At 32.2% G+C, this 13,503-nt stretch overlaps 1 protein-coding gene across 20 annotated transcripts; it reads left to right on the forward strand.

Annotated features, from left to right (window-relative positions):
* Nucleotides 1-799: 799 nt before the first annotated feature.
* LOC141713022 (uncharacterized) lies at nucleotides 800-5,327 on the forward strand. Of its 20 annotated transcripts, none has more exons than XR_012571767.1 (7): nucleotides 800-931; nucleotides 1,074-1,268; nucleotides 2,238-2,293; nucleotides 2,723-3,353; nucleotides 3,699-3,808; nucleotides 4,579-4,600; nucleotides 5,003-5,327. XR_012571767.1 is itself a non-coding variant. In XM_074516212.1 (6 exons), exons 1-5 carry the CDS (start codon nucleotides 854-856, stop codon nucleotides 4,592-4,594), a joined length of 333 nt encoding a protein of 110 aa, XP_074372313.1. In that variant the 5' UTR covers nucleotides 800-853; the 3' UTR covers nucleotides 4,595-4,600; nucleotides 5,003-5,327. The 20 variants fall into 20 exon arrangements, 7 of the variants coding, with proteins under 7 accessions (XP_074372313.1, XP_074372311.1, XP_074372315.1 ...); XR_012571768.1 differs by having other exon boundaries at nucleotides 3,726-3,808; XR_012571764.1 differs by having other exon boundaries at nucleotides 2,723-3,808.
* Nucleotides 5,328-13,503: the final 8,176 nt, after the last annotated feature.

Genomic DNA, 13,503 nt, shown 5'->3' on the forward strand with positions numbered 1-13,503 from the left:
AAGAAGAAAAAAGGGGGGTGGGGGGCTTCGGCCGAGAGTGAAGGCCGAGAGAGAGAGAGAGAGAGAGAGAGAGAGAGAGGGCCTAGAGAGGGAGAGGGAGAAGAGAGGTGAAGGTGGAGTGGAGTGAAGTGAGTGTGATTATGACAACTTGTACTTGATTTTTATGATTTTGATTTGACTAGAAGGTGAGTGGAAGTGAGAATTGACAAGAGTAACCCTCAAGCAAGCTTGTGTCATTTTCCATGCAAGGATAATGTAGTAATTTGGCTAGTAAAGTAGTAGTTAGTGGGGTTGGAATTTCCAAGTTTGCCCTCAACTTGTGTTTGGGAGCAAAATGCATGCATGGGCAACTAAGTAAAAATTAACTAATTTATGTAAAACAATTGCTATAAAAATAAATACACTTCCATAAATCACTAAATAAATATTATAAAATAGCTTATGATTTTAGAAATTTAATGATATAAAATTTGAAAATTTGTTGTTAGAAGATTTTTAAAAATCGATTTTTCATATAGAATGAAATACTTTTGATTATCATTTAAAAATACTAAATAATAAGATTTTCCTTTCAAATTTTTTTATATAAACTAATACATTAAACACTTAATTTGAAGGCACTCAACATATAGATCATCCACATTTATAATTCAACATGATTTAAATCTCAACTATAAACACACAATTATATATAGATAAGTTTTAGAAATACCAGTGGTAACAGATTAGTTTAATATAAAGTAATTCTATAAATTGTTTCTAATTTTCTAAAATTGTTTTATTTGGACCTCAGAGCTTCGTGAGAGAATGCAAGATTTGAGAACCGAGCTTCAGTCATTAGGTGAAGAATTTGATGAAGAACAAAAAAAAGAAAGATGTTGATACAATAAAAAGGATGGAAAACTGGAATTTGATCGGCGAAACACCTGAGGTATGTTAGATGAGTGAAACTAGAAATTCACTTTTTTTTGTCATGTTTTCAAGGTAGTGAAAACTTAAAATTCTCTAAAAACTGTGTTAGTCTTTTGTATTTGCAAGAAGATTGAATTTACACATATGCTTATGTTCTGCAGGTCTTTCAGAACTATACTGTTAAGCTGTCTTATACTTCCTCGTACACGAAAATTTGAGATTCAAAATCACAGGATTTTCTAAAATAAAATGCTCATCTCATTGTTCTGGTCTCTAGCCTTCAATTTGCAATTCGGCGTTATGATTTGCAGTAGTAGTTCTCTCTTTCAAACTGTTGTCCATGAATAATCCGGCAAGTCATCATCACTGATTCTGTTTAGTTGTGCTTTTTGTGTGTATGCCCGTTTATTTTTGTTTTTTTACTCAATAGAGCCGTGTTTGATGTATAAGGCTAGAACAATAGTTCATCAAAGTTGATTTCCACATAGACTATGTCGCCATCAGGTATTCCCACTCCATCTCAACCAAGTGGAATAACCAAACTATAAAATTCTGCAGCATTTCAGAACTATCTTCATGTTAGCATAATGTTAATTGCTCAGCGCATGATTATAATTATTTGCATTTTTATGGATTATTAAAAAGGTCATTTTTCCGATATGTGTTATTTCACAGCACATATGCTTGCATCACCCAAATTTGAAATTCAAGACATCAGTTATCCCACACCAACCTTCTATTTTTGATTTTGATTTTGATTTTAATAATTTATCTTTTCTGCAACATTACAATATTGTCGTTCTTTGGAGTTTATTGACGTGATAGAATTCAACAGTTAATACGCCGATCTATTATCTGTTAATAAACAAGTCTTCTAATGCCTTATCTCAATTAGTACCTACTCTGTTATTTAAAATAAAAAATTACAATATTCTAAATAGTCTGATGTTTTGAAGTCGGAAGCGATTAGTCCTCATCTCTGTACAACAAAGTGAAATTACTATTCTCTTTTGGGTGTTGATTCGGTAAACTGATCCTTAATAGAAAAAATAGGTAAGCGTTCATATGATTAATGTAAAATTAATTATTTTGATCAGTTATTTTGTTTGATTTTTGTTTCTTCACATCGATCCTTTCTTGATTCTTTCAATTTTCCGAAATTACGCCATTTTTTATGGCCTCTTCATTGAACAAAATTGTTGGTTGCAGACTTTGATTTTAACTAAAAGAACCTGAAATGGATGGATCGTGTAATTATTTCATTCGGTATCATGTTCTTATTATTGAAATGCATGTATATGTTTGTTGTTTTGGTTTACAGGAAGAAACCAAAAAGAAGCGAAATTCCATGGGTCAAGTATCCATTCCTCAACAAATAAAGGTAAGATTTTATAAGGTTCTTGAATATATCATACACGAAAAATCAACATATTTGTATGCATATGCAGATACTAGACATATTTGATCCATACAAATATAAGGTTACAAATATTGTAATCGAAAATTCTTAATTCTATATATTATAAGGTTGGTAACCTTTTTGTTACAACAGTTATAATCATTCAATTTTAAATATAAATGGAGAGATGAGGTTACTCGATTAATCACTATATCATCATATTTTGATACTTCAAGTTTTGATAGTTGCGTGTATCAAAGTTTCCTACTTCATAATTCCTTCAAATGACATAATTTGCAGAAGTTTTGTATTCGCTTCCTAATTTAACCATATTTTTATTTGATTTCCATGTACTATCAGACAACCATATATTTGTATAATCCATTATTTTTCTCTTTTTTTATATTATAGATGGATCAGGCGCCTCCGAAGTTGTGGACCTTGATTAGCTTAAGCATATTTGCTGCGAAATATGATCAGGTAAGCATCTTATTTACTGTCCAGATCATATTATATGGGTACAAATGATAGGTTGGTCTTAAATAATATCAATGCCCTGAAATGATTGTATATTATGGGTGAAAATGATAATATCGGTAAATCCCTAGAGTTTGTTTCCCTAGAGTGAATTTTATAGTGATAAAGGAAGTCTTACAACTCTTATTGGTTATGCAGTTGCATAAATTAGTCTAGGTTTATATTGGTGTTATAGTTTTCAGCTGGAGACTACCTTTTCTAATTACTTGCAAGATTAGCTGCATATTTTATGAAGTTTAGTTCAAAATATTTACATTGATATCACATTGTGATGTTCATTAATTTTACAGCTAGAATTTATTCAATAAATCATGTTCAAAAGCCATATTTTTGGCCAGTATAACCTCTGTTGAAGAAAAATATCTTGGTTACGTTACGTCCTCCTGTGTCATCAAAAGCTCTTTCTCATTTTTTGGTGAAATAATTCTTAGATGCAATCCCCTCGCTGGTAATTAATCCAGATGAAGAACAAATGAATTCGGATCAACTTCTATCTCTCCACGAGGTATTACTCAGGCGGATCGCTCTGCATAAATGTCAATCTCATCTGCAATTATCATCGGGTTTCACTCAACTAATGAGCAATACAATTCAATTATTCTAATGAACTATTATGATAATTATATACATAAATATATTTTCACAAAATATACATAAAGTTATAAGATCTGCTTCCTTAATTATTTTATATAATTAAGTATTTATAAATTGAATTTATAATTAAAAATTGTATGACCTCTATGAATGCTTTTGTATTATTCAGTTGAGGTTTTTAGAAAAAAGGGTTAATATTTTAGTGATTTAATAGATAAAAATCATTTTCCTACAAATTATCAATACCAATGTTCAGATTAAAGAGTGGACTCTTCCTATCCAGAGGAAAATAAAAATTGGTGGCTTGAGCTGTAAAGTACAAGAGACTCATGGGACCGAATTTTTTGCGTCCGGCAGAGTCTGTCGGTATGTTCACTTTTTTTATATTCCCCCTATCTCTATATTATTTTTTTGGGCCAGAAATTGATTTATCATTATAACTCCGCCCTAGGTCCTGCATATATACATGACATATTTGTACACTATAATGCATAACATGTATATACATAAATTATGTTAATTTCATATTTGCATGAAGATGAGTGCTCATCAGTCACTACGGAAAAGTATTAGTGTTGCGGTGCCACCAGTAACACCAATACGGCCAAAAAAAATACAATAACTTTCGTTATATGTACAAGCCACCTAGCAGCCTAAGATATTTTCAAGAAACCGCCTTGGTCTTCTAAATATGTCCTAAGGGTAACAAAGTGAAAAACCAGAAGAGAAACTGCAATTTTTTTGGCCATTGCTTTAGCTAAATTGTTACCTATCATTGATATACGATCAAGTTTGACAGTAATTCAACGTTACTACCATATTTAACTCATAATCATTCTTATGGAAGTCTCTTCTACTTTTTCCAATTTATAAAAAACTAATCAAGTGTAGATTAGAGTATGTACTCTTTTGTATAATAGAAATGGCACAAACAAACTAAGTAGCTAGCTATCTTTATAGTGTCAACAATCAACTATATTTGGTTTTTCTTTTCTTATACCATCTTAGTAAATGGCCAAGTAGATGTTATTTATTTTTTCTGTTTATATAATGATTGGAAAAGTAATGAATTTGCAACATTTGGTTTCCTCCGGCCTCCTTATGGGTGATCCTCCTGTTGCAAAATTTGCACCAAGAACTTGGGTCAAGTGAATCCAGGTATGCACCCAAGTAAGATAGTCTGTGATATTACTTTTAATATTATGTTGGTTTCATCACCTAGAGGAAGCTCTACTTTGTAATTCAGGTATTGTATGAAGTGATAAGATAACATCGGAATTAAATAGCTAAATGATGTGTTAACACCATTTAAAGAGTTGGAGTTGATAGCAACTGATAATATACTTAAAGAGATAGGATGCATTAAACAAGAAAGACGAAACAGAAACAATAGGAATGCCCAAAGAGAATGGGTATGTGATCGTACGACAAATTAATATGGAGACCAACTTTTTTAAAATTTGCCTCTCTGGCTACCAATTCTGTGAAATACACAGGCACTGTAAAAATCATCCGAATATGCTCTTGGAAGGTGGCTTAATAATTGCCTGTTAATTGCAGTTTGCTCGGCTATAATATCATTCTTTGGAGAAGCTGATTAGGTGACTTATATCAGGGACATTGTATTTGTCTTGCAAAGCACCCCATGTTTATGAGGAAGGATGATTATCTGCTAATTAAACATTCATTTTCAAATTCTTGATATAATGGATGGTAATGCCATGATGAATTATAACTGTAATTTAAAAATTGTCAGTTACAGATTTTTAAAAAAATTGTAATTTTAGATAATTATAGGGTAGTTAAATGTTTACAACTATTTTATATAATTGTATTTAAGATCATTACTGTTATTGTAAATCAGATCTATGCAAATAAATCTATATATTCTTTGCTGTTATAAAATCAATGTTCCAGAACTTCTAATGTAGTCTTTTGGATCAACAATATTGTTATCGTAAATAAGCTTTATAAATAATAATGTAATTTTATTTTATAATTTTTATATTAAATGTCCAAATTAAGATAGTTTTAAATTGATAATTTGTCTTGAAATTTATATTACATATGTTATATGAAATTAAATGTGAATTTTTATAAAATAATAAATATGATTCGCATATTTTTCGTTAAATAAGAAAATACACAAGCTTGATTTTTTTTTTGAATTTTAGTTCATTTATTTTGAAAGTTATCCCAAATTTTAAAATTTTAAAAATATGCAATTTATAAAAGAATTACTAATTAATATTGTACATAAATAAAATTTGGCAGTTGTGTTATTTTATGCAATGTTTTGATAAAATGCATATTTAAATAATTAATATATAAATCAATAAGTGTTCGATTATGTCATTACTTTCTTTTTTAAATTAATATTACTAATAAATTTTTTAATATATTTTGATTTTTTAAAAGAAATATAGGCTGTATTTGATAATTAGTTTGAATTAGTTATTTTGAGTAGCTAAACTTAGCAACTTATTTGTTTTAAATAAAACTTATAACAAAGATAATGTTCTATATAAAATTCTCAAATAATAATTTATATAAATTAAAATGAGTGGGTGCAAAGTACGGGCTATATAATTATCCTTCTATTATGTAAATGTAAATAATTACATAGATTTATACTATTTAATTAATTTTATTTAAATTTAATTAAACTTTGGTACGTATAATCAAAATATTATTTTCATGAATAAATTTGTATATGACAAGAAATCCCCTGTGTAAAGTAGGGGCTATATTACTAAGCCATTTGCCGTGTAATTTAAACCATATTAAAAAATAAATTATTATTTTCTTTAACCATATTGAAAGTAAGAGGGTAAGAAAAGTGTTACTGTTTTTCACGATATTAAAAAATAAATTTTGAGTAAGTCTAATATATTATCCACACATATTTTTATACAATAGATCATTTTACCCATTTTATTTGAAACTACTAAACAACTTTTCATTTCGCATTTGTTGTTATTACAATTAAATTTTCTCTTTTTTGTTATCGATTATTTGAATGTCTGCTTATTGGAAATGTGGTAAATTGTAACAAAAATTTGTCCGTAAGTGGACAATAAAATGTGATCATTTGTACAAAATATTTGGAAAAAAACCGTTGATAAAAAGTTTGGTATATACATAACTTAAGCATTTATCTAAGATTGTGTGAGAGACCTAATATAAATTTGAAATTTAATAATAAAACTAATAATAATTTACTAAAATTTAAACTTCCATTGTTAGTGTAGATATGTAGTGAATGTAAATATGCTATATTTACTGTTCAAGTGAGATGTGACATTTCATCCCACATCGAGTTGAATTTTGAAGTTATAAGATATTATAACATTCTTCAAAGTTGCTAAACATTTGATTGTTTCAAAGCTTAAGTAATGTAATTGTTTGATAACATTAAAGTAACTGATTGTTAACATTTAGAATATGCAAATTTAATAATCCATTGTTTGTGATTTAGAAATATTTGTAAATAATTTATAAAATACAGAACAATTGAGGGTTTAGTGCTCAAAACCTTCGAGTCTACAAAGAGTGGACCCCAAATTAATATATTTTAATATTTTGGTGTTTAAAAATTTGCTATTTAGGTTTTAAAATTACTTAGTTTAAAAAATTATGGATTTTAGAAATATACAACGTTACAATTTATATTTTATAATTTTTAATGGGTGTGTATACATAAATAATGAAAAACTTAACTAGAGGAAGAATGTGTTTGAGGAACCCGAAAAATAAGATGTGTGTTGAGATAACTGAGAAATAACTAAATCCCTTCCTTGTTTGGAGCGGTGCAGTGATCGGTTCAAGGATGTGCGGCTAAATTAAGTGACCATCCCTGATTATCATTAACACAATATTTTTTCATCTAATAGAAAAATATATCTTAAATAAAATGCGAGACGGCCAGACAATATCGAGTAACGTTCTTTGATTAAAAAGTATACTAAATTGTTGTACGAATTAAGAATTTTATTTGACAAAAAATGATCATATTACATTATTTTTAAAGTTATTTATAAGTAATACAATTATATATATCATTTGAATTTTCCTTTTCTCATAATGCTTTGAATCACAATTCTCAAGGACATCGAGTTACTTCTGATTCAAGAAATTTTAGTGCACTATCCCTAATGAAGATTTTTTTTCTCTCCTCGATCCCCGCTATTAATTGGGGTTCAATAGTTCTTAATTTAGGTTTTATAAATATTCAGTTCTTAACATTTTGTGTAACACCCTCAGATCCGGGGTCGGGGATCCGGGTCGTCACGGTCTTTCTTTCCACAATATCACTTAACTTAATTAATAATAAATAACCTCATGATGTGACCCCACACTAACACACACCACAACCCGTTATAGTCTCAGAGATGAAATTGAAATAAGTACAAGTCCTTGAATCCATAATTTAAAAGTTATTACAACCCAAAATGATTACTTGATAAGTTTACAATTAATTGTCAGTATCTGCCACAAGTTATAGTTATACATAATTGATTCCCAAAAGTAGAAGGTCTGATCTACAGATAGATCTACCTATGCAGCTATAGCAGCTATGATCTTAACGGGAAGGCGCGGGGCGATTCCCATGCTTTTGCGCTGGGTCTGCTTGAGTCTGGCCATATTTCCTAACTGTTGTTGTGTGATGAAGAAATAAAGCAAGAGTGAGCATTACAGCTCGCATGATAATATATAGTGTAAACAATAATGCAAGTATCTAAATGGATAACTTACTAGAATCCTTTATCAAGTGTAAGATAATTACTTACTGGATATAAGCAAAAACAAGGGATGAAGTTACCAAATACTTCACTATACTTATATCATTTATAAAACTACTTGAACTACCACTGTTCAAAGTATAATGAGTTTTCAACAGTTCATCACATAGATGAGACTACACGATAAGATTTGAATAGATTAAATCTTTGAAATATTATTGAATGAAATGAAGTTACGAGATACTTCATTAAGTCCCGATATATATCCAAATATATATCTCTTATACATTTCCTGAAAACCTCTGTCATGTAAAGTATGAACAGAGTTTGTAACATCCAATGAATTTTTTTGGAAAGGAAAAGAATTGTGGCATAAACCTGATATCTTGCTGATCAGGCAAAGATACTAATAAATAACCTTTTCTACTGTAGATGGATGAATTCCTTGCCGGTCATCACCCTGGCCGCATTAGGACCTCGCGCTAGAACGTTACCCGGCCACTCACGCGTGGATGGACTGTCACCCAGCCTCTTACACCTTCATAGACCGTACCCAGGTCTGTCGCTTATGCCGACTCAATCCGATGGACTTACTTCCCGAACATTGGGCAAGTAATCAAATTGTTTTCTCAAAACAGCAACCATGTTGCGAATATGAAAACGAGTTTTTGGGATCCGCTCTAACTTTTAAAATCATTTTGAAGACTTGAAAATATTTTTAAGAATGTTTGGAGTAATGCTGATTTAATAAAATAAATCAGTCCCAATATATTAGAAAATATCTGAATATTATTATTTAAATAATATTCCCATAAGGATAATCCTTATAAAAATAATTGAAGTAAAAGTTTTAAAACTCATACTTGAAATGGATATTAAATAGCCAAAGATATACTTATACGAAAGTATGATCTTTATTTGAATAATCGAAAATAAGTTTGATAATCGAAACATTAATCTTTAATAAAATAAAGAATATTAATTAGTAAATAAACGGAGTCATAAGTTCTCGAATAAATATTCAACTAATATTCATTAATTAAAATAAACGGAGTCATAAGTCCTCGAATGAATATTCAACTAATATATATTAATTAAAATAAACGGAGTCATAAGTCCTCGAATGAATATTCAACTAATATTCATTAAATAAAATAAAGTTATCGAATAAAACTTATTCGATTAATATTTTTCAAAACTATATCAGTATATATATATATATATATATATATATATATATATATATATAAGTATATATATAATATACTCGGGAACTTCGACTCCCGGTTTTAGAAAATGTTCACCTTTGGGTCCCCTATACTAAGGGTATACGCAACTACTGCTTATCTCTAGCATATGTATTATGCAACTTGTAAGCAATTGAATCAACAATTAGATATCAAGATTACGAAACAGACATGCATATATACCATATCACATACTCCAATATATAGCAAGATTTGCTAATAACAATCATGCACTTATCATAAGATAATGCATATACATATATTTACATCATAACAACAGTATAACGGATAGAAAACTTGCCTAATCGACTGGGGGTGACAAATGGCTTGGGACGAGTCTGGTAACCTATAAACAACATATAAGTTGGAATTAAACCAAAGTCGCTTATGAATCTATACTTTAACCAATTAGACTCTAACACTCGCTTTACGCTCAACGATTCTCTTAAGTCGCTCGAGTACCCTCGGCTCCACCATTTTTAATAAATTAACAACTAAGGGTTTTAAGGAGATTATTTCGCGAGTGCCTTACCAACTGCCTAATACACTTTACATAAATGATTCATACTCCAATTAGTCCTTTAAGGTCTTTAACCTATGTTCCAAAGTAAGGCGAGGGGTAATGGTTCGTTCGCGAAACGCCGTTACTTAAAACGGTCGTTTCTCCAAAACCGTACATCGGATTCAAACGAACCACATATCAAAACGATGCTCGTAACATGAACTATCTAATCATGGCAATGATCAAAACCTAACAGTGAGTCCTCGGGTCCTGATGTTAAGAACAAAACAGTCTAAAGTAAATCAGACATTACGACGACTATGTTTACGCGATTACCAATTTTTATCCTACTCTAAATCAACCACCAATCAACCACAATTCAACCATACAACCAAACTCCATACCTACAATGCTACAACAGCCCCAACAACTCAATATCTCCAAATTTATACTACTTCCCAACATGAACTAAAAGCTTTACTTAAGTTCTTTAACTAATCAACAAGATTTACAACTCCAAAAACATAATAAAACCAACCAATCTCTAAATACACAACAATCAAGCCTCTCATGAACTATAATACTCATATTAAGCTCTTAACATTCAATAACAAAGCTAGGTTAAGAGATTATACCTTCCTTGTGAGTAGGAGTAACTAATTAGCTTGGAATCACCCTTGAAAGTCCTTACCCAAGCTTAATCTAAACAAAAACTCAAGAACAAAATTTTAAGTTCTTGAAAAACACTATTCACCCTCTTCTTTTATGAATTTTAGGAAGAGATTGTGAAGGAATTTGAAGCTTAAACTTATAGGATAGCTATATCTATGCATAAGGAGTCTTAGAGAATTACCTCACTAATTAATGAAGCTTGGAACTTGGATTTTGGTTTTTTTTTTCTTGAAATGGAAAAGAGGCCGAGAGCTTTTCTTGAAGAAAAGTGAAGTCAACTTATGTTTTGGTGAAATGATTTGTTGTTTGGTTGTTTTTGGCTTTTGTTTTAAATATTTACCTTTTAACCATGATGATTTTTGTGTGGTTCTTAATCAACCAACAACACACTTCTCTTTGGTCATGCTTAGGTCATCATGTTATGTCATCCTCCCACACTTGTCCTCTTTTTGTTGGTGAGATGACATCACTCTCCACTAACCCTTTGATTAACTTCTAATTACTTGGCTAATGACCGCTGATCTGTTATACGGTTCGCTTAACTTTCGTTTTCGTTTATCGTTTGAGGGATCATACCCGGGATCTTATTACTTGGGTTTTCTTAACCTTTCTCAATACATTATATTTCTTTTATGATCCTCTCTTATAATTCTTTAATTTAAATCCTTTTTATCCTGTTACCTTATACTCAATTCTTTCGGTATCTGGTGGATTTTCGGGAAAAATTAAAGTGTTCGAATTTGGATTCTGACGATCTTTACATACACTTAAATATCATATAAAGTACTAATAAGATCTCAGAATAACAATAAAAGAACCCCTACATAGTGTGGCATGAAAAGTTTTGATATTCAGCAATATCAGCAAAAACACTTTTCATAAGGGTTACAAAAAAGTTCAAAATTTTGGGGTTATTACAGTCTCCCCTCCTTAAAAGGATTCCGTCCCGGAATCAAATAGAAAACAAATGGGGGTACTTTTCTAGCATTGCGCTCTCTAGTTCCCAAGTTGATTCTTCCACATTATGATTCTGCCATAGCACTCTGACTAGCTTGATTACTTTGTTCCGAAGCACCTGCTCCTTCTTATCCATAATCTTTACTGGTCTTTCCACGTAAGTCAGATCTGGTTGCATATCCACCTGCTCGTACTCTACTATGTGCCTGGCATCGCGATGATACTTCCTTAGCATTGACACATGGAACACATTAAGAACTTGTTGTAGGTTCGGGGGTAAGGCTAGCTCGTAAGCCAACTTCCCAATCCGTCTTAGTATCTCAAAAGGTCCAATGTATCTTGGGCTTAGTTTCCCTTTCTTTCCGAACCTCATTAACCCCTTCCAAGGGGATACTTTTAGTAGTACTAAGTCCCCTACTTCATACTCCTTGTCCTTTCAGGCTAGGTCTGCATATTTCTTCTGTCTGTCTTGGGCTGCTACCAGCCGTCCTCTGATGAGATCCACTATGTCTTTGGTCCTTTGGACCACTTCGGGTCCGAGCATCTTCCGCTCTCCTACTTCATCCCAGTATAAGGGAGATCGACACCTTCTTCCGTACAGGGCCTCATAAGGCGGCATTCCGATGCTAGCATGAAAGCTATTGTTCTAAGAAAACTCGATCAACGGCAAGTGATCATCCCAACTTCCTTTAAAGTCTATTGCACAGACTCTCAACATATCCTCTAGTGTCTGGATGGTCCTTTCACTCTGCCCATCCGTCTGGGGATGGTAAGCGGTACTCATATTTAACTTGGTCCCCGCACATTCTTGAAGGCTCCTCCAAAATCTGGAGTTGAACCTGGGGTCTCGGTCTGAGACAATGGACGATGGGACTCCATATCGCGTCACTATATCCTTAAGGTAAATGTCCACCAGTCTATCGACTGTGTATCTCTCATTGATAGGAATGAAATGAACTGACTTTGTCAGTCGGTCTATAATCACCCATATGGCATCATGGTTGGCTTTCGTCCTTGGTAAACCGACAACAAAATCCATGGCTATCTGTTCCCATTTCCATTTGGGAATCTCCAGGGGTCGTAAAAGTCCACTGGGTCTCTGGTGCTCTGCCTTTACTCTTTGGCAAGTCAAACATTTGCTTACCGATTCTGGTACGTCCCTCTTCATGTTGGGCCACCAGTAATACTCCTTCAAATCCCTATAAATCTTGGTGCTTCCCGGGTGAATGGAATATCTTGAACTATGGCTTTCATCCAAAATCTCGTCTTTAAGCTCTTGAACGTTCGGAACCCAAATCCGGTAGGAGTACCTCATTATCCCTTTATCATCTTTCTCAGTATGGATCTCTTCTCCAGTCATTGACTCTCTGCCTTCATTCATTACTTTCTCTTGGCACAATCTGATCTTTTCTAATAACTCTGGCTGCATCGAGATCTCAAACAGTTTTTCAGTTCCGGTTCCGGTTACCTTTACTTCTATTTCCATTCTCTCGAAATCCTTTATCAATTCTTCCGAAGTCATTATCATTCTGAGTCTTTCCTTTCTACTAAGGGCATTAGCCACCACATTGGCTTTCCCCGGATGATAGAGAATCTCACAATCATATTCCTTGATTAGCTCTAACCATCTCCTCTGGCGCATGTTGAGCTCTTTCTACGTAAATATGTACTTGAGGCTCTTATGGTCTGTGAAAATCTCGCACTTCTCTCCATACAAGTAGTGCCTCCAAATTTTTAAGGCAAAAACTATTGCCGCGAGCTCAAGGTCATGAGTAGGATATCTAATCTCGTATTCCTTCAGTTGTCTCGACGCATACGCAATCACCTTACCGTGCTGCATAAGCACACACCCTAATCCATTGTGCGACGCGTCACTATATATCACAAAATCTCCTTTTCCGTCTGGCAATGCCAACACCGGGGCCGTTACCAACCTTTTCT

This window comes from Apium graveolens, chromosome 3, assembly GCF_009905375.1.
Source record: "Apium graveolens cultivar Ventura chromosome 3, ASM990537v1, whole genome shotgun sequence".
NCBI classification, from domain to species: domain Eukaryota; kingdom Viridiplantae; phylum Streptophyta; class Magnoliopsida; order Apiales; family Apiaceae; genus Apium; species Apium graveolens.

Bases quoted from the DNA above. Each gene is read 5' to 3' on its own strand.
- LOC141713022 (XM_074516209.1), top strand. From the start codon at position 854: ATGAAGAACAAAAAAAAGAAAGATGTTGATACAATAAAAAGGATGGAA. The intron at 2,294-2,722 runs GTAAGATTTTAT...TTTATATTATAG, and splicing joins CCATTCCTCAACAAATAAAG to ATGGATCAGGCGCCTCCGAA. The intron at 2,792-3,698 runs GTAAGCATCTTA...ACCAATGTTCAG, and splicing joins TTGCTGCGAAATATGATCAG to ATTAAAGAGTGGACTCTTCC.